General features: G+C 37.6%; 1 protein-coding gene across 4 annotated transcripts in view; it reads right to left on the minus strand.

The window, feature by feature from the left end:
* SMAD5 (SMAD family member 5) overlaps window positions 1–22,794 on the minus strand; it is a 47,591-nt gene that overhangs the window by 19,536 nt on the left and 5,261 nt on the right. The window contains exons 1-3 of one of the 4 annotated variants that reach the window (XM_072957036.1): window positions 20,656–20,807; window positions 8,213–8,784; window positions 2,536–2,787 (exon numbers count right to left, since the gene is read on the minus strand). In XM_072957036.1, the coding sequence (XP_072813137.1) occupies window positions 2,536–2,787; window positions 8,213–8,615 (655 nt within the window). In that variant the 5' untranslated portion in view covers window positions 8,616–8,784; window positions 20,656–20,807. Of the gene's footprint in view, window positions 1–2,535; window positions 2,788–8,212; window positions 8,785–20,255; window positions 20,439–20,498; window positions 20,522–20,655; window positions 20,808–22,794 lie in introns of those variants that run through there. The other 3 variants (XM_072957041.1, XM_072957037.1, XM_072957038.1) reach the window with 3 other exon arrangements.

Below are 22,794 nucleotides of genomic sequence, written 5' to 3' on the forward strand. Positions count from 1 at the left end.
TGCCTGGCGGTATGTATGGATTTAGCCATTTGGTCCAATAAATGGTCAACTGATAACAACACTTTGTTTCCAGATCATCTACTTTACTTTATATTCATCAGAGATGTTTTATCTTTATGTTTTTGATAAGCTGTTAGTACACTCTGCCTTTAACGTTTATAGGACTCCTCTCTATGAAACTGTTATTTAACACCATTTGGCTTCAATCTCTCAAGTTACACTGGCAACCACTTAACAGGTGGATAGTGTATCTATAGTCAGCAGTAACTGTATTTATGTGTTTCTATAATTTCCTCCATTCATTTAACAAATATTTATTGAGGATCTACTGTATATCAGATTCTGATCTAGGTACTAGGGATGTGGCAGTAAACAAAAGATGCTATAAAATCTGTTTTCATAGAGTTTATAGTCAAGATGGGGAGGGGAAAGAGGCAAAATAAGTGAAGACAATATATACTACATTGGATTGTAATATATACTATAGAGAAAAATCAAGCAGTGAGAGAAAAAAGGTGGGATGGCAGGAAGGAGTGCATTTTTATCTTATTTTTATTGTCATTAAAGAGTCATCTCCAACCTCCCCAAAACTGTTAACTTTTTTAAAAAAAATCCAATTTATTTAAACTAAAAAAAAAAAAATAGTTCACCCATTTCCCCCACCCCCTACTTCTGGCAACCACCAATCTGTTCTCTGAATCTGTGAGCTTGATTTTTCGTTTATTTATTTTTTTAGACTCCACATGTAAGAGAGATCATATGGCATTTGCCTTTCTCTTGTCTTACTTCACTTAGCATAATGCTCTCAAGGTCCAACCATATTGTCACAATTGGCAAGATTTCATTCTTTTTTATGGCTGGGTAATATTCGTGTGTGTATGTGAGATATCTTCTTTATCCATTCATTCCTCGATGGACACTTAGGTTGCTTCCAACTCTTGTCTACTATCAATAATGCTGCAATGAACATGAGGGTGCAGATGATGTTTTTGAGCTAGTGTTTTTGTTTTCTTTGAATAAATATCCAGAAGTAGAATTGCAGAATCATACAGTAGTTTTTATTTTTAATTTTTTGAGTAGTCTCCATATTGTTTTCCATAGTGGCTGTACCAATTTACATTCCCATCAACAGTGCACAAGGGTTCCCTTTTCTCCATATCCTTGTTAACACTTGTTATCTGTTGTCCTCTTGATAACAGCCATTCTAACTGGTGTGAGGTGATGTCTTATGGTGGTTTTGATCTGTGTTCCCCTGATGATTAAGGATGTAGAGCATCTTTTCATGTATATGTTGGTCAACTGTATGTCTTTTTTGGAAAAGAATCTATTTAGATCTTCCATTCATTTTTTTAATAGAATTGTTTGATTTTCTGCTATCGAGTTGTATGAGTTCTTCATATATTTTGGATATGGTTCCTTACCAGATATATCATTCACAAAAATTTTCTTCTATTCGGTAGGCTGCCTTTTCATTTTGCTGATTATTTCCTTTGCTGTGCAGAAATTATTTTTCCATTTTTAAATTGAAGTATAGTTGATTTACAGTGTTGTATTAGTTTCTGGTATACAGCATAGTGACTCAGTTTTTTATATATATGTATATACGTATGTGTGTGTGTGTATATGCGTATATATATGTATATGTATATATACATACACACACACACACACACACATATTCATTTCATATTCTTTATTACTGGTTACTAGAAGCCACTGAATATAGTTCCCTGCGCTATGCAGTAGGACCTTGTTGTTTATCTATTTGGTACACAGTAGTTTGTATCTGCCAATTCCAAACTCCCAATTTATCCCTCTGCAGAAACTTTTTAGTTTGCTGTAGTTTTATTTGTTGTTGTTTTTTGTGTCAGATTCAAAAAGTCATCATCAATACCTATATTAAGGGGCCTATCAGTTACTTTTTCTTCTAGGAGTTTTACAATTTCAGGTCTCACATTCAAGTCTTTAATCCATTTTATTTTTTGTCTGCGGTGTAAGATAATGTTCCAATCTCATTCTTTTGCATGTGACTGTCCAGTTTTTCCAACACCATTTATTGAAAAGATTCTTACCCCGTTGTATATTCTTGGCTCCTTTGTCATAAATTAGTTGACTATTTTTGCATGAGTTTATTTCTGTTTCACTGACCTATGTGACAGTTTTTATGCCAATATTTTATTATTTTGATTATTATAGCTTTGTAATGTAGTCTCAAATCAGGAACATGATGCCTCCAGCTTTGTTCTTCTTCCTCAAAGTTGCTTTGGCTATCTAAGGTCTTTTATGATTTCATGCAAATTTTAGTACTGTTTGTTTTATTTCTGTGAAAAATATGTCTACTTACATTTTCTTAAAAATACAATATTTGGCAAAATAAAATCCAAAACTCTCCTGGAAATCAAACAATTACCAAAGAATAAAAGTCAAAAATAGTAAGCTCTTGGCATATAACAGTTCACCCAGAAGATGAGCAGTATAAGAACAATTGATAATTCTCAGGGACTGTATTTTTGCATCAATAGAATAAATTCTTACCTGGGAGCTGAAATGGACTTCCTGGTCCAGAACTTGCTGGGGAGTTGGGATATGTACTGCTAGCAGGGGAAGGAGGGTAGGGACTATTTGGAGATAAAGGAAAAGGAGTGTTGTTGGGCTGATGGAAAGAATCTGGAAACGTTGCATTTTGTGGCATGTGTGGTTCATTGTGACTCAAGTTTCTAAACTGAACCAGAAGGCTGTGCTGTGGATTGAATTCATTATGACGAGGCACTAAAACTGGAGGTAAGACTGAAAGACAAAAATCAAAAGTCATCTGTCAGCAATGACTAAAGCAGATATCTCATATACATGAAGGGATAGACAGAAAGGACGCAGGGAAGACTATAAATCTATTAAAACAATCTTTTAGGAAGGATTGCTTTGTAGGACCTTGAATCTGTATCTAAGTAATAACTAAACTAAAAATTCTCTAAGCATTCAGCCTATATAAAATACTCTAGAATACAGAACATTCAGAGAAAAACATCACTCCTGTTCTATAGGAGATCGAACACATTGAAAAAAAATCATAATTACAACATAGGGAAAATAGCCAATACTTTATAAAAACTGTAAATGGAGTACAACCTTTAAAAATTGTGGATCAATATGTTGTACACCTGAAACTTATATAATATTATGTATCAATTATATCACCCTCAGCAAAAAAAAAGAGGTAAATATGTCATCATCTCCATAGATGTTACTGCTGGTGGTCTTGCTTTAATCTACATGCAACTGAGAACACATTCTAAACCATGTGCACAAAAATATCATCCTTTAGTTTGCAGCCAGGGTAGCCATTTCCATGACATTACTGCATCTCTGCATGTTTGTGCTTTGCCATTCAAGTCTGTCTAAGCTTTTAATGAAATAAGATGTTCACATGAATTTGAAATAAAATAGTGGATTAATATAACTAAATTTTTTAATTAAAAAATAGATAAAAACCATAATACAGAGAATTTAATCCAATGAGAGTTCAACAGAGGTATTTCCAGCTAACAAGGAGTCAAACAAAATATTGTCGAAAAGATAACATCTGATTAGACCTGAGGATTTCACACGGAAGTGTTAGGGGTGGAGAATGTAAAGGAGATGGAGAGACTCAAGGAAGGAGCCTATGCACTGAGTAAAGTTGAGATCAGCTGTGCAGATGCCCTGAAAGCCACCATGTTTCCAATTTTGAACATTTCATCTTTCTTTCTTTGAGAGATTTTGCATTTTATGTTCTTCAGTGAAGTTTTCCTACTGAAAACAGTAACATTTCCTAGGTAGAAATCTTCTAGTCAAAATCATTTTTCTAAAAATGACAGAATGAAAATATATACAAGAAAGCCAAACATTCGAATCGGTATACTTTTTAAAAGATTCAGTTTATTCAAATATTCAACTTCTCTAAAGACTCAGGTGATCAATCACAGTACAAATATGATTATCTTTCCCTGTAGGAAACTGAAACATACCTGATTCCTTTAATCTCTTACTATACACCAATTCAGTTCCTTTACAACTTTCCTCATCTGTCAGTGTAATTTCACTCCCTAAAATCTCACTTTGAATCTGACACCAGTCGGCAGCAACAAAATCAATCTTTTAAGTTAATTAGGTCATACTTCCCCTCACTGAAGTAAGGATAAACCTGAGGAATTAGAGGTTCACTAAGTATGTGTACTGTTTTTTACCTTTTCATTTTACTGAATTAGTGTTGTAATTATGTGGTTAATATCTGATTACAACTCTTGTTCAACTGTGTATTACTAACTGCTGTTTCCCTTACAGAATGATGGGACAGCTGCCATTGGATAGCAGGGCCTGAGACAGTAAGAATTTCTATGTTTAGCTGGCTAGCAATCTGAAAGACTTCGTGAAATCACTACTTAGGAATTCAACCCAGTAAGGATTTCTTTAATTTTTTTTTTGAAGCAGAACTAAAATCATTGACTTCTCTCTTACTCGTACATTATCTACACACTTCATTTTTTTAAAAAATTAATTTTCATTCAAAATAGCACATGGATAGTTTAAAAAGACAGATGCTACAAAAGATCATAAACAAGAGCAGTTTCTGAGTATCTTCCCAAACTGCTTCTAGAGACAACAAATGTAAACTCTTAGCCATTTCTTCTAACATTCACTTTGTGCTTTGCTAAATGATATGCTTATATTGCTGTTAACTATTTATTAAGACATTATTTGTAGATTTGCTGCTATGGCAAATTAAGTAGCTTTCCTACATCATTTTATCCTATTCTTATTCCCTTTCCCCATAATAAAGTTACTTAAAAATTTTTGGTTACATCAATATCCAGTGTCTATATTATATTTTACATATTATACATATATACATATATATATATAAAATGCATTGTTGAGCAAAGTACGTACTATGATTATTTTTTCTTGAAGAGTGTTTCAACTAAAGTTAATTACTGCCTGTTCCTTCAGTTGTTTAATCTCAAGTATGTACCACTAAGTTTCCAAAATTCTAACAGGTCTACCAAATTCCTTTCAATACTATTTTCCAGATGCCACAAATAAACCAATAATATGTCGATTCCATTTTCTCCCCTGGACCCTCTACCCTTTAGCTTCAATCTAGACTGGCAGCTACTTAAGTCTCCTATAAATATGAACACGAAGTCCTTGAACTTCCTCTTCTCTTCTCTTCTGTTGGATCCCATTTCCTGGACCTCATCCTCTATTACTTTCCTAAGAAAGGATGTAAGGAAGATAAATTTTGAGTCCCTGCCTATAAGACAATATCTTGTCTAATGTTGGTCTGCAGACAGATTCCAGAATAGATAACTTTTTCCCTGTGAATTTTGGGGGCACTACTTCATTTTCTTCTAGAATCCAAAACTGTATTGAGAAATCTAATATTTTCATTTCCAGTCTTCTGTATGTGTCCTTTGTGTTCTCTCTGGGAGCTTTCATAATCTTCCTTTTATCCATAATTAAAATTTCACGTGTGGGTCTTTTTCTATCCCTTGTTTTGGTTACTCAGTCACTAGGCCCTTTCAATGTTCAGTTCTAGGAATTGTTGTAGTAGTATTTCTTTGATAATTTTCTCTTTGCCATTTTCTCCAATGCTCAATTTCTAGAATGCTCTATTTTATTAGAATGATATTTAATTTGAAACTTATTCTGAACCAGTTAATATTTTATCTAAGCACTTCTCATGCACTAATTCATCTAATCCTCATAACAAACCTGAGGTAGGTATTATTCCCATTCTACCGGTCACAGAAAGGTTAAGTAACTTACCTGTGGTTAAGTAACTATCACACTGATAGTACTGGTAAAATCAGGATTCAAATCTAGGAAGTCTGGCTCCAGAACTTAGGCTTAACCAGTACAAAATACCACCTATTAAACATTGGACCACCTGGGTTGGTCCTCAACTTTTCATTTCTTTCTCACTTCCCAACTACTTTCCATCTTTTTTACCATTCTGTAACACATTCTGGCTCCATTATATATTAGCTATATGATCTTGTATAAGTTACTTCCCTGTTAAGTTTTGGTTTCTTTATCTATAAACTCATTAGTAAACTTACAGTGTTGTAAAATGTTAGCCTCACTTTCTAACCCTATGAAGGAATAACCTCACAGGGATAGGAAAGTGCCTAGTCCATAAGTGCTCAATAAATGTTCATTACTATTACTTACTGTTACTACTACCTTATTAATACTACTGGTATAGTATAGTGATTCATCCTGTGCCACAGCTGCTTAACTTACTTAAGCATATCAGAGCTAAACTCAGTCTTTTCTATAGAATGAATCATAGCTGAGAAAAACAGATTTTATTTCCATCGGCTGATTGTCAGACACACCCTGGCTATGGCAGAATATACTAAATTCCTAGACTTTCTTTCCAGCAACTCCTAGCAAATCAAGCCTGGGAATTTTTCAGACTACATTTTTCTATTAAAATCCTCACATCTTCTATTCCTCATCAACTCCTCAGGCTCCAGCTTCCCTGGACTCAATGAGAAATTAAAAATCACCTCAAATACTAGCTGGTAGCTCTTAATCTCTTAAACTTAACTTTCCCTGACAGCACCATCACTGCTATTTTTTCCCTAGTCTCCACATCCAGTGTTATTTTCACAGGTATTTTTATCATACTGGGCTTGTATTATCTACAGGTGAAATCCAATGTGGTCAGTAGAATCAAGGTGGCTACCATGATTCCTGCCTCTGAGTATTCACCTTTGAGTAATCCTCTCCCTCTGAGGAAGTTTGAGGATAGGTCATGTAGGGTAGAAATCTATTCTAAGTGTGACAGAAAGCCTTTAAGTATTTTTGGGCAGAGACTGACACAATTTTATATATATTTGTAAAGATCACTCTGGCTGCTACATAGAAAACAGAATGGGTTGGGAGGAAAGCAAAGAGGTAGAGATGCCAATCAGGAGACTACATAAGGGGAAAGATGATGATGGTCTGTATTAGAGTACTGGTATTAGAGAGGATGAGAGACGATGTTGTCAAGATATATTCTGAAGGTACAGCAAACAGCATTTGCTCATAGTTCAAGTTAAGACTTCAGAGAGAAATAAAAGATGACTTCTAGGTAACAGCTGCAAGAATGCTAATGCCATTTACCTCAATAGGGAAAACTGGAGGAAAAAAATGACTTGGTGGGAAAAAAAATCAAAAGTCCTTTTATAGACATACTAAATTTGATGTTTATTGGACATTCAAGTGAAGCTGTTAAGTATGCAAGTTGATACGGAAGACTAAAACTCAAAGTAGAAGCTGACTTGGGATTTCAAAATGTGAGCATGAGCTTACAGAGGTTTTAAGACATATGACAGCATGAAAGTACATAAAGGATAAATGAAGATGAAGAAAAGGTCCAGAGACTGAGTCCTGTGAAAACAGAAAAATAAGCCAACAAAGAGTCTAAGCAAAAACAGCCTGTGAGGTAAGAGGACCAGGGGAGTGCAGTTTTCAGAATGTAATATGGAAAAGTTTTGAGTTGGAGGGAAGGAGACCAACTGTACCAAATGATGCTGACAGGGCAAGTAAGATGAGGACTGAGAATGAATGACCTCTCTATCTGTAAGAAGGCAATCAACAGTGAATTTGACAAGTCAAATGGTAGAGAAGAAAGACTAACTAGAGGGGTGTCAAAAAATATAAAGTAATGTAGAGATAATAAAGATGGAGACTCCTATAAAAGGACTAGAGGAAATAGGACAGTAGATTGGGGGTGGGGGAATGAGAATGAGATCAAGGTAGGAATTCTTTGTTAACTTGTATTTTAGGTTGGGCGGTATCATGACATGCTTGTACGCTGTCAGAAAAAAATCTAAGAGAGGGAAAACATAATACTGGGAAGAGAAGTAATAATTATAGAAACAAAGTCCTTGAATAAAAAAAGGGGTGAGATATAGTATACATATGGAACTTAGGCCTTAGTATGAAGAATAACAGAGAGTACATATGACTGACTGCTTACAGTGAACAATGAATTAGAATAAGCACTTGGGAGCTATAGCAACTATATATAAAAAGCTAAATCAAAATTCAATATTCCTTCCAAGATTAGAAGCCTTAAGATGGAAACACAGGACTAAAATAACTTTTTAATTACTAAATTAAGTCAGATGCAAATCAGAGAGAAGTTTTTATAATTCTTTACAGAGGAGTTAAAACCTACCTGGACTTTCCACTCTCTTATAGTGGTATGGGTTGATACAAACTTCTTTTTGCTTGGATCCAAAAGGAAATTCACAAATATCCAAGGGCTTTAGCTCATGATGACTCTGCAGATCAGGCCAGCGCCAAACACGACAATATATAACGTGGGGTAAGCCTTTTCTGTGAGAAACTTGCAGGCGTCCGTCTAAAGATCTGGGAATAGTGACACATTTGCTTGGCTGTCCTGGACTGCTCAAGGCTTTCTCCAGTTCCTCCATGGCACCCTTCTTCTTTTTTAGCTTCTTCACCAAAGCATCGACTGCCTTTTCTGCCCATTTCTCCTCTTCATCACCTTGCTTCCAGCCCAATAATCGCTTTACTGCTGGACTAGTAAAAGAAAACAAGCTGGCCATTGACGTCATTTGATATAAATCTTCAGAGACCTTCCTGCAACTCAAAGTCAGTGGCTACTAAAAGAACAGATCACAGGTGAAAAGTCATATACAGGTTCTAAGCAGAAGTTCCAATTTAAAAAGGAAGAGTAACATTTATCTTTCTAAGTGCCATAAGCTTCTTTCATTGGTTCAAGTCCTGGAAGAGAAAGGGAAAAAGGATGAGATCTCTAATTTAAATGAATGCAATTAACATACACTTAAATCAATATGACTTAAAAGTATATTATTTTTAAATAATAGCAGAAAACCATTACAAAGTAAAACAAAAAAATCTAAGTCTACAAAGAGAAATTTTCTCCGAAGTCACTATCTTCTTCATAATATGAACAAATAATTCACCTGCAATGCCAAATGATAACCAAAAGCAAAAATATAGTGCTCTACTTCTTATGTATTATCAAAAAAGCAAAACCAAAAACAACCTCTATATCTTTATTTCCTTTGGTAAGAAGCCCCCGGATATAAGGTTTGATTCTGAGATACTTTTCTTCACTGAAGTCCATGTTAGGTGCTATGTCAGTTTTGAACATGGTATTGTCCTGATTTGAACAAAAGTCTTAGAAAACCAGCTCTTCCCTAGGGTCATTATTCTCTTCAAAACATTTCACAGACTTGTAAGGTTTACACAAAGTCATGTACTACTCAAGTCACATTATTAGAAGCAAATTTTATTAAAAGTTGTCAAAAGCTGTACCAAATCCTCTAATAAATCATAACACACTTATTTGCCAAAAAAATGGGAAGTATCTACTTTCAAACAGAAGAATGCTACATTTAAAGAGTATAAATTCGAAGTTTAACCCCAAAATGGATACCTTATAATTTTATAATTCCTATTGCCTTCTCTGATATTTTAAGCCTGTTAAGTTAATAAGCCGGCTCCAGGCAGACCACCACTCTGCACCCTGAAGAAGTTCTTGTTGATGGTGACAAGAGGACAGTCACTACTAGTTGATCAGCATCCAAAACAGTGCCTGACATTTAGTAGGCTCTCAGTAAGCATATATTGAATGAATGAATCAGTTGGCTCTTAAGATGAAACCTATGGTATGACTTTTTTTAAGTACCATCGTGGCTATTCACAGTACACGGTGCATAACAAGCAATCACCAATTATTTGTTGAATTGGACTCTATTTTATTTTACTTCATGTTTACTGGGGTTTTAACTGAGCACATGTATTCTTTTCTGGGAAGGTGCACCCCAATCCAGAATAGGCTTAATGCTAGAATTTGCTGCACGTTCCCAGAAAGTGTAAAGTGCTGTGAGTTAACAAACTGTAAAAAGGGCTGACCTCAGTTGTAGCTACGTTAAGGATGTAGGATAAAAGCCATCTGTATCAGAAAGTAAAGAAATGGTTTGGCTGTTGAGACAAGAAGGGAAATTTCAAAAGAAAAGGAGCACAAACAAAAAAACATGTAGGCAGACTATATGAAGAATATTTCCGAGGATATAGAGGAGATAGTCCTGGCTGACTGAGATCTTATTCAGTAAAACTGGAATATAACAGTGGCTAGACAGGGAAGTGCATGCGTATGAGAGAGAGCATGAATGAGCAATGATATTTTGAAGGAGACGAAGAGGAGCTTGAAAACCAGACACTAGATTAGGGATTAACCACTAGAAAGTGCTTAATAAATGTTAATTACTAATCTAGTATCACTATTATTATTAAGTACTAACCATATTATGTACTAATAAGAAAAAAAAGTAAAAGTTATTTGTGTATATAAACCCAGAACAAAGACTAGAAGGCTACATATGAAATTATTCACTGCAGTTACTTCTGGAGAGAGGTGTGGAATAGGGGACAGACAACAGAAAAGGGTCCCATGTGATTTGTTCTATACGTTTCTTTATTGTTTTAACCCTTTAACAAAGGTGTAATGCTAAAATAAAAATAGGAGATAATCTGAAACAAATTATAACAAATAGAACGGAGTTAACAAGGCTGGTACAAAGAGCAGGTGAAACCAATGCCTGCTATTATAAGTCAGGATGGTGGTTACCCTCTGAAGGGAAGGGTTGGGGTACTGACTAGAAGGGAACCTGAAGGTTTCTGCCATCCTGGTAAAGTTCTGCATCTCGCTCTGAGTGATTACATGACAGAGCTCAGTATATGAAAACTGAGCTGGCTAAATACTTAACATGTGTACGCTTTTCTGTTACAATTTAAAAATATCTTCCTGACATAAAAAAAGTGTGGAATGGTAAACTTCCTTCCTATTTTTCTCCCCATCTTCAGTTCCCCTCCTCACAGGTAATCCCTGTTATGTACAGAAAAATGCATAAACAATATTTATCTCCAAGATCTTTACACATCTATATAGAAAGAGTTTCCACATTCTTTTCTACTACACTGAATTCCAGTATAAAAGTAATCTTAAAAGTACACCAAACCATGTCATACCTCTGCTCTAAAATCATCCAGTGGCTGCCCATTACACTCAATATCCAAATTCTTTAACATTACTTTATGGAACCTACATGATCTGGCCTTTGGCATCTCCTCCAAACTCACCTCTTAGCATTCTCCTAGCTAACTCTGCATTTAACCACACTTGAAGTCTTCCATTTCTCAAATGCTCCAAGGTCATTTCTACCTCAAGGCCTTTGCACTTGATGTTCTCTCCCCTGGAATTCTCTCCTCCCAGATCTTAACATGCATGGCTTACTCTCTCAATTAATTTAGCTGCTCAAATGTCACCTCCTGAAAAAGGACTTTCCTGCCCACTTAGTCTACATAGCATATATCCCACTCCCATATTATTCTCTATCCCCGATCCTGCTCAATTTTCTTTCATGGCATTTATAGTTATCTGATATTATATCTATTTTATTTATTAACTACATGTCTTCCCCACCGAAATATAATACGGCAGGTAGCCCTGTCTTCCTTATCCAACATCATATTCCCTTGGATCTAGAACAGTGCCTATCTGTTAAATAAATGAGTGAGTGAGTAGGGAGTAATTAAAAAGAAAAAAAAATTTGTAAAAACATACATACCTTTGTAAGAGCAAGTATATCAAATTTAAAACAAAAAAATGTTATTTGTGAATATGTATATATACAGTGAGAGAATAAAAGTGTGCACGGAAATGATACATACCAACCTTAGGATAATGATTCTGATGACCTCTGGTGAAAGAAAGAAGAAAGAATCAAAAAGCCTCAGCAGTGTTTCTTTTAAAACTGATTTGAAGAAAATTTGACAAATCATCAAATATATTATTTTCTCTACTTTTTTGTGTTTAAATATTTCATAGCTGAAAGAATTCACTATTTTTAATTTTTTCAAGTATTATAATAACAGAAGATCAGATTCTATCCTTTACTAGGTGTATGAGATGACCAAGTATCACTCTTTCTAAGCCTATTTACTTTTCTGTAAAATAGGGATGATGTTCCTAAGTAATTAAAATGTTGAAGTAATAAAATCACGTATCTGAAGTACTAAAAACACACATACACATGTATATAATAGATGCTTTATAAACTGAAACATTTTATTCACACATGAATTATGATCATTAGTATTCAAAGGAAGAGTCAAGACTTAAAAATAACACTGGAAAAGGGGCAGGGACAAACTTTGCACTCATCTTTTAAAATATGGAATGATCAAAACTTTTAAACATGTTTAACAGATTCTTTCCAAAAATGGTTTATAACTACCCAAACTGCACGGTATGTGCAAGTAATCTAAGTACTTGTTACCTAAGTCTCAACTTACAAAGTTAAAAAAGTTCATCATAAAAATTCACTAGTGAATAAGCAAAAGATCTGATCAAGCACTTCACAAAAGATATCAAAATAGCCATTAGATGGTAAAATGGGCTCAACATCATAAGTTATAATAGAAATTTTTTTGAAACTTTATTTCAACAAATACACAAAGCCATCTACTGAAGAGGTATCATTATTTTATAAACCATGAAGGAAGCAAAAGGTGCAAATTAAACTATCACACCATGCTTTCTTATCACTTAAATTTTTTCTTCATAATATCATCTTTCTGCCATCAACACTGTAGGTCTGAAGAGTGTTCCAATATTACCCTAGGATTGTCATTCAAGCCACTGAAACCCATCCTGCAAGATACTGGTGCTTGCTTGATCTTCCCAGAGGGTGTAAATGAAAGAAATGACAGCAATAAAAACAGCAAAGACAGAGTTTGTGCACATGGAACGAAAACAACTTCAAAACTACCACCTGGTCAAAACCAATATTCAGATGCCATCGGCTGTAAGACACATCCCAATTTCAGAGATGTTATGAGGTGAAAAAAACATAGATCTCAGAAGCAATAAGGCAGCTTTTTCTTTCCTCCTCCTCACAAAGTCCTTTCTGATGTTTCCATTACTTCCCGACAGTATCTACTGCTCTCTCTTCTCTTTTGTTCTCATTCCTTTGACTCTTCTCCTTTCTTGCTTCCCCTTTCTCCATTCCTCATAGCTTCTTACAGATTCCTCAGTGCTGATTTTGGAGAAGCTTGGCTACTACCTAATGATGTATAAACTACCAAAGGAAAATGAACTTCTCTTTTAAAAGGACCCAATTAGAATCTATTCTTTTTCTGCTTCATACAGTTCTGCACTTCTTAAATTTGAATTTCTTGTAGAGTTAGGGAAAAAAACCAATTTTAAAACCAAAGTGCAGATGTCCCTCAACCATACTAAAATTCTTACTAAATAGAGGATTTTTATTATAAGAGTCACTCATTTTCCAAAAGAATTCTCTCCAATAATATTTAGGGCAATACAAATGTGGAGACTGAAATTTAAGAAAAATCAAAAGAAAACTAGGGGTAAATATTTTCTGCTCCCAATAAATAGTAGTAAGAATTCATTTTTCAAAAGCACTTATCTTCCTGTACTGGAATATCTCTTGTACTTCAGAGATTTTACAAATGCCATTTTCTGCCTGGGCCACTCTCTTCAAGTTCCAACCACTAATTTCTAGGTCTCTTATTACTGAGGCTTCGGCTTTACCTATCATCCCAGAGATCTTACCTGGTCACCCCATAACTCTATATAAAATAGGTTTTTCCCAACCTCTAAGCCAACGTTATATTCATTTCCTTCACTGTACTACCAATTTGTAATTCTTAGTTGGTTTATTTGATTTTTGTCTCTCCCACTAGAAGTGTAATCTTTGAAAAACAGTACTAAGCATATTTCGAGAAATTACTAAATTCATTCAGGTTATTCATTCAAAAGTCTATTTATTGAGGTAGTGTTCTAGGAGCTGGGAATACAGAAGTGAATAAAAGGGACCAAAATCTCTGTCCTCATGTAGCTTACATTTCAGAGGAAGGGGACAGACAAAATACAAAATAAGTGATGAGTATAGTTTGTTAGGTAAAAAATGCTATGGAGAAAAGCAAAGCAGAGGAAGTTGGATTGGGAGTGCTATAGGAGACGTGTAATTTTAAATTGGGTTGTTGGGCTGAGACCCACTGAGAAGGCACCGAGTCAGTACTTCAAGGAAATAAAGAGTCAACCAGACAGATATCTAGCAGGAAACTATCACAGACAAAGGCAACAGGAAATGTGAATGTCCCAAGGTGGGAGCATGCCTGGAGTACTCAAGGAACTGCAAGACCATGAAGCCTGAGAATAAGTGAAGAAGGGGAAAACAGGTAAGAGCTCCAGATTGGGTATGCTGGGTATGATAAGGGCTTTGGCTTTTCACTATAAGTGAAACACAGACATCTGAGAGCTCTCAGTGGAGATATGTCATTTTCTGATTTATATTATTAAAGAATTTCTCTGGTTGATTTGTTGAGGATAAACAGGGAGGAGGGGTAGGGTGCACAGCAAAGGTAAAAGCAGGGAGACCAGTCCAAAGTTGCAGTAATTTAGGTAAGAGATGAAGACGGCGTCAACGAGGGTGACAGCAGTGGAATGGTAAGAAGAAGACAATTTCACGTTTCAGGAGACAATAAATTTCCTGATGGAAGAGACATGGGGAATGTGAGAACAGAGGAGGCAATAATGATTCCAAGATGTCAGCCTGGGCTATCAAAAGAAAAGAATGGGACTTGTCATCAACTGATTTGGGGAAGGTTGACAGGGAAGCTAAAGGAAGGTCAGGAGTTACATTTTACATATATTTAATGTATGAATAAAATATTGTTAAACTTCACCAGGCTTCCATTCAAATGAACTTATATTAATATCAACAAACCAAAAGTCCTGTTCTTACTTCAAGCTACATGAGTAGGGACCCCTGACCAACTCCCATGAACACATACACAGGCCTCCCTCAAGAGTCTTCCCTAATCAGAGAGACAGACACATAGACAACACACTGCTCATGCCCAGACTTCAGAGGTGAGGTAAATTCATAGAAATAGCTCCTTCACTTTCTTTTCCAACATCTCTAATGGGGAGACAATAAATTCAATATCTCTAATTGCTCCAACATCTCTAATTGCTTCAATACAAAAGGCAAGCAAACCAATCCAAAAATTTCATCCAACACTATCAGCCAAAATGAAATCTAAGCACATCAACCCACACAAATAAATGTGCATACAAGTCACAACCCACCACCACCTCAGCCAATCCTATAAAAAAGAATTACAAAAGATGGGGTTTTAAAGAAACAAATTTCTCATAACCATCCCACAAAATTCAGGTTCATTAGGTTTGAGAATAGGGCCCCACCTCCCATATTTTTAACAAAGGTCTCAGGTCCTACAGCAGATTTAAGAACCAAGCCCCTTAGGACCATCTGCAATGGGAGAAAGTAATTTCTTGTGGTGGGTGGAAGTAAAGCTTTAAAAATAGCTTACCCTTATGTTTCTAACATTAATAGTCACCAAGTATCAGCAAGAGCAGACACTCATCACTCAGACACTGTCAAATCAATCCCAGATCCAAGTATACAATTACTACCGAACGTGTAAGCCACATCCATGATTGCAAGCAGAAAAGAGAAAGAAACCAAGAGCAAATCTGCCCAAAAGCTCTCCTAGATTCAGAAATCCTATTCTTTATGGAAACGTCTACAAAAAAAGAGGAAATCCAATCACATGAGTACCAAAATCATTTTCCTAGAGAAACACTAAAATCACCACTTTCCCCAATTGTGTCTCCCTATTTCCAAAGACATCCAAAGTTCTCAAAGTGGATTTGAAAGCCATGAGTTCAAGAGCTGAACTCATGATCCCTGACACTTCTTACAAGTATAATACTCTTGCCTAGTCTCTTTGTGCCCACACAAGTCTCTACTTTTTTATCTCCCACATCCAGACTTTTGTTTCCTAGTTTTTAATCACTCTTTAAACCTCACCTGCTCTTCTAAGTCCTCTAATCAAGCAGAGCCTGATCTAGATGTAGCACTCACCCCCACAGAGCCAGCAAGATTTCCGACATTGCTACCAGATGTGTCTGAGTATGCTTGTATAGGCTTGTAGGCACAGGAATAGACACAGAGCCGGTCAATCTTTACAGCGCTTTCCTATAAATTACAAAATCGTCAGGGGCAGATACAAAATCACTATGTTACAAAATATGTCTATGGAGCACACTTGTGTACACAATATATAGTCCAATGCTTTAAGAAGATGTTCTCCAGATACCTCATGTGTACCCCAGAGGTCAAGTCACCTACTTAGAAGAAAAGGGAATATATATGGCTTTGGGTACGTTTTTGCTCTAGTCATCATTCATTTAATTTACACTTTCAACTCCAAAGAGTGAAAATGGCCAGAGAGTTAAGTAGACACTCAGTGGGCAGAAAGATGTGAATAAACGGAAAGAAAACAAAAGACTAGCTTTGAAATATTTCTGCAGTCTCCCTCTTTTCTTGGGAACACACAAACCAGAATAACTAGATCTCAAGTTATACAGCCTACCAGATAGGATGGTAGGCAGATCCTAACACATCATGAAAACAAAAGTGAACAAAACAAAACTTGCCTGGAAAGTACCAGCCATGTTCTTAGATCACAGTTAAATCTGAAAAGTTTAAGACTGTTTATAGGCCTCCAGCTGCTATTCTCAGAGAAAGGTGGGAAGGTGATGTTAGTTTTTTTTCTTACTATTATTCTCAGTAATAACAAAACAATATATACAGAAACCAAAAAGAAAAATCCAGTTAAAATTTCACAACAAATGACGCCATTTTCAGAATTCCAGAGTATAGCAGTCTGTAAGCTATATATATGTTACAGAGACTGATATACCAAATTATTCAAGAGCAAACCTTGTTTACAAAATGTACTTTAACAACTAGCTTTTAAGAGTGAATTACAATTATAGTATTGCACACACAGCATTGCCTAATAAAGATTTCTTTCTTCTAAAATATTATCACAACCAAGCTAGGTATACAGTAAAAGCTGGAAGAAAAGTTGCTGAAACCATCTCTCCACTAGAATGGGGCCAAAAATGTCCCCATCTAGCTGCCCAAGGCAAAGAAAATATCAAAGCTACAGAGTCCAGAACTTGCTGATTATTTATGAAAAACCTAATAACTCTGTAATTATCCCATCAGTTCAAAGTTGTGAACAACAAAAGCTGTTAGAGTATATAAGTGACCTTGAGATTGAAAAACTAGCTGGTTCTAACAATAATCAAGCTTTTAACATTTCTTCAAAAAAAAATTTTACAACCTAACCTTCCAACTAGTAAACATACTTCTCAGATCCAGAGTTCTAGGTAATGGCAATGAACTGGATAATGCAATACTAACAATTTCAATTACTATTATTCTATTAACTTTGGAAGTGGAAAAACAAGGTGTAAAAAGACACTGATAGGCTTTGTGGGATCATTCATCATCTTCTTTGGTGAAGAAAGCATCCTATAAATGCTCTGTGCAGCCTTCTTGGGTATCCTCCTAGACAATCTTTTCTCCAGAATATCCAGACTGGTGGAGATAAGAATCATCTGACCTCAGGCTGCTTATAAGATTTTCTTTTATAAGACTGTCCCTTATAAAAAGTAATCTTTTCCAATGTCTTTGACCTTATTAGTATACTAGCAATCCCACTGGATATTTGAAGAAATAAACTATTTTGGCTTCTTCTTTGTGCTTAGTACAAAGAACAAAAAAAAGAGAGACAAGTGACATAGACCCTTCTAGAAGTAAAGAGAACAGAGAAGACATAAACCAGGGGAATAAAGGCAGCTATATCCTAAAGTGTACTCAAGTCAGCTATGAAATGCACCCAAATGTGTGGCTCACTGCCTAAACCAACATATACATCTGGTAAGAATAAATACTGATAAGTCATAAACAAAAAGGGCTTCCTTAATTCAAAGATTCAAAAACTACCAGTAACATTAAAATTTACATAAAACAATCAAACAATATGTGTGAAATAGATTTTTTTAAGATAGTATTCCAACTTAAGTTACTAAGAAATGAAAAACTGTTTAGTATTTTACTGCCTAGTCTTCAAAACACTAAGAAGCCAGTTATCTCTGATTTGACCAAGTTACAAATCTGAGTTCAGAGAAAACATACTGCCTCGGTTTAACGCAAAGGACAAAAAAGATCATCACTGCAAATCATAATGTTTGGGTTCATGATGAAAACAGGAAACAGACAGGCTGCCCAGGTATAATTATGGTTATAGTCTAATGTGCCTTCAGGTTCAGCCAAGAATTAAAACCCACTGAAGAGGGTAAGCAGAATTTACTTGCTTCTACCTTGCTACAGAAGGCAACTTTTAATAATACTCCCAGCAACGTGTTACATAACCAGTAAACAACAATCTGATTCAAACCTCATTAACAACAACATTCTGCCATGGTCTCCCACTGAAATTAATAACTGACTTTGCCAGAGGGGAAAGAAATGCAACACATATCAATCTATCCATTTTTGTGGCGCCTACCACAGTGAAGCAGACAAGTAGATAATTCCACCAAGTCTGTACAGAATCTACAAAAATATTTTAGCCTTTTCCTTTCCAGTCCACCATTCCCCTCTTCCTTTTAACTAGACCATATCATATGGATACATTTAAAATCTAAGAGGAAAGTCAGTTGGGAAGGCTCATCTAACTTTTATTGCCTACTTCAGCGATCAACTGAAAGAAATGGAAATATAAATGATGAATGGATTTTATTAACAAAAATAAACGGGTAAAGTGTATGCAAAAAAAGCGGCTATGTGAAAAGGAAGGTCACACTGAGGAAGCAGCAATGCAGGGAAGGAAGAAAGGAGGATGCTACAGAGACAATCATGCAATCAATCATAAAAATCAAATTTAAAAAATTGAAACATACTATGTACAACCTTTAGCAGATTACATTTTGTTAATGTGTCTCTTATGACTTGTTTTTTATTCTTGTAATCTAGGATTCACTTTGGAGGAGGAGTTACCAAAGAAGTAGTAAAAAAAAAAATGTAAGATAATTTGGTCAGATCTATAAATAACTTACTTACAGAATTTGGAACACACTAATTTCATAAAATATTCAGATTAGTAAGTGTGAAACTCCCACACTGTGTCTAGGTATTGTTTTCCCCACAACATTGGTATCTAACAGAAATTTTAAACTACTTGGAATGTTACTAATCTCCTGGGACTAAGGTTTTCAAACTTTCAGCTTTCAAATTAAAATTAAAAACTGATTCTCGCTGGGCAATTCCGGTGCTATAATTTAAGGAAATTTAACTATTCCAGTCTAAAAAAAAATTATTTGAAAAACAGCAACTTAAGTACCCCCGTCTCTCAACTTCTGTGAGGACAAGCTACAACCTCCACCTATCCAGTCTCTGTTGCTAGATAAGAACACTTTTGGTGGTGCTAGGCAACAGGCATGATGTGACAAACCCAACCAGACTTCAAAACTTTTTCCAAAGAAAGATAAGGTAAACAAGACACACTTAGTACCACACCCATGTAAACGCACTGGCAGCCAGGAATGCTTTATTTCCCCCTCTCTCTAGACCTCCAGCTGGTCAGGAAACAATGTCTCTGCAATCAAGATTGAGATCTGGCCTCGGGTGTTCAGGCATTCCTCACCCCTAGGCTGGCCTACAGCTCCACTCTCCAATGCCATCCAAACCAGAATTGGAACATTTTGTTAGGAAGCGGGCAACCGTCCAAACACCCGACTATCCTGGCCCCAGCTTTTTTTTTTTTTTCCCCAACCAAAATCTGTTTTGGCTACTGAGCATGCTCCAACTTAAGACAGGCGCCACATGGGAGTTTTCAAAGCTTAGGCTCCAAACTCCACGTAATAACAGCAGCTGAAAGGGGAAGAGAGGAAAGAGAGAGGGGGATGGGGAGAAACCGAAATATGAATCTGAGTAATGACATTGACGTGAAGGACCCCGGTAGGGGTTGAATATGGTGAAGGCAAATATACTGCTTATAGTTGTTCTTACGGCAGAAGTTTACATGGAGCAGACGAAATCTTTACAATGATGAAAACTGGCATGGCAAGTGGCAGAAATCAGGTCTAACTACCAGCCGAGTGCAGCAGCAGGTCACAACTGCCCAGAGTGTAATTCCCACCGATAAGGGTGGATCCTTATCTTTGAAACACAAAGCGACGGCGGCAAGGATTCATCAAGCCACTGGACGGCTTTGCAGCGTAGCCGACCAGGCTGCTCTGCCGACCGCGGTTATCCTACCAGGAGTGTGTATCGACGGTGGCGCTTAGATGAGGGAGAACAAACCGCTCCTCCAGACAGAAGCGGGGCCAGGGATCCCCCTCGAGGGCGTCCCGAACGCCTCCCTCCACAGTCCGGGCGGTAACAGCGGCGCTGGGACAAGAGCCAGCCTCGGCCCCGCCTCCGGACGCCCCGGCCTCCTTAGCTGGACTGGCCGCACCACTGCCGCCCGCCTGGACTCGGGCAGGCCGGGACTCGGCCTACCTCCCACCCCGCAGGCCCGGGTGGTTTCCGGTCCGCCCGCGGCCGCACGCCCCCGCCTCGGCCCGAGTCCGGCCACTAGGACAGAACCGCGTCCGGGCAGAGCCTGCAGCCCCGAGTCCTGCTCGCCCGCCCGTCCCAAGGCCCCACATTCACTCACGGGCCGGCGGCGCGCGCTCTCCCGGCGCCGTTGCTGCGCTCCCCTCAGCGCAACTTTATTAGCAGCGCGGCCGCGGGACACACGCACGGCGCCCGCTCGCCCAGGACCCGGATGAAGGAGGGACGAAGCCGGGGAGGACGCCGCGGGGCCGGCGCATGCGCGCTAGCGACCGAGTGACCGCTGCGGGACCGAGGAAAGGGGCGGCTGAAGGAAGCCTCCGCGCTTGGCTCGGCGCCCGCGAACTCCAGCTTCCGATCTGCCGGAGGCTTCTCTCGTCCATGGCCAGGCCCAGGAGTGGCAGTCGGCTAGCTCCCACCACACGATAGCCACTAGTAGTCTCCAGTAACCAAATCAACCCATATTATAAGAAAGGAATCCTCTACATGGACAGTTGAGGACTTTCTCAGTTTTGTTTAAAGTGGAAATTAAAACATCTTTAGATACAACTTTGCTACTTTTAACGGCTTGTAATAGAAATATAAATCTGAGTGAAGAGAGCCTTTCTGTGAAAAAAGCTGCAGAACAAGCTTCTGGACATCTTACAGCTTCTTAGTGGGTGCAGGCCTAAAACCCCTCCCACATGAAAATCTTGCAGCCTCTGCTGTCCCCCAGCTCCTCTAGCGGTGCCAGACCTTGGAGTTCCTCGAAGTAGGACTGTCCATGTAATGAGACCCCAGTAGTTCAAGATACACCCTCCTGGACTGGTAGGGACACTGAGGTGCACAAGGGCCACCCACAGACTGAGATCCCTTCACTCCATCTCTCCGGGCAAGAGCCTATTTCTCTTCTCTTAGTTACTGGGGCTCTTCTCAATGTTCCCCCTTCCCTCCTCCCACCCCCATCCCCCAAAGTGTCAGCATTTCCCAGAAAACGATAGTGGTACCATCTGGTGCACCCACTTAGGAGAGCACTAGTGAAGAAAAACTTTTAAATAATTTTGTTTTTATTTCAAAAGTTCGACACTGGTTTTCCAATATTCCACTACAGATTTACTTTTATAATAAATTAATCCAACTAAAAATCAAAATTTGAGTCTTTTCAAATCCTCTCTCTCATTCCCTAATTCAGAACATCACGAAATCTTATTCACTCTACTTTCAAAGAATATCCCAAATCTGACCATTTCTCATGGCTTCTATTGCTACCACCATGGCCTGAGTCAGGGTCATCTCACCTGAAACACAAATGGGAAGCAGCCATTTTGTTCCAGGCTTCAGCACTGTGTTTCCACAGTGAAGACAGGTAATAAATGTGGCAGAAGTCTCTGCACAAAGGATCGTCATCTCAAGTGTGGACAGAGATGGTAGGGAGTGTAGAGAGCCAGGATGGGGAACCAGAGAGGGCCTGCTCCGATCAAAGGGAGCAGCTACTAGTTCACTCCAGGCAACTGTCAACCGTGAGGAAAAGTGAGAATAAGGACCTAGTGTTGGCAGATCTGATTTTTCAAATGCAGCTGGGAATCTGGATTTTAATGTAAAAACCTCAATTTTACATGTATAGCAAATTTTTCATTCTTTCTTTTTCTCTTTCTGAGACATTCAGGAGGCCAACCCTGCACATGCCAAGTAAACAATCCATGGTCTGATTTAGCCTGCTGGCCATCAGTTTGCAATCTCAGGTCTATGTCTTAAAACCCTTTACTACATCATAAACTTTGTGAAAGTAAAGTCTGTGTACTTTAATTCTTTGTCACACTCACTGATTATTTGTTGTTAATTCAGACGTTTCCAGGCCTTGGAAGGCACATATTTCTGGAGCCTGCATGAGTTTACAGCTCCCAGAAGTGCCCATAACCCTGCCTTGGAGGATGCCTTTTTTCCAGAACTGATGTTTGCAGCGTGCTCTGTGGAACATTATGAGACATAACAATTTGGTTTAAATATTTTGTACACTACAGCCACTCCTCACTTCAAACAGCCAGTAAAATCCTGCCCAAAACAAACTGTTTGCTGTCTTGCAGTCACTGTACAAATGTAAAGAACAATTTGTGATTACAGGATTCCTTCTGACAATCTCATGTGTAATCTCAAAGCCAACAGTTTTGCTTCCTGAACTATGTGTTCAAATACTGATCAAATCAACCAGAGACTCCAACCTCTCCAGGTTGCTGTGCAAGCTCAGCTTAGGTCTTAAATTGGA

Source organism: Vicugna pacos, chromosome 3 (assembly GCF_048564905.1).
Source record: "Vicugna pacos chromosome 3, VicPac4, whole genome shotgun sequence".
Classification (NCBI taxonomy): domain Eukaryota; kingdom Metazoa; phylum Chordata; class Mammalia; order Artiodactyla; family Camelidae; genus Vicugna; species Vicugna pacos.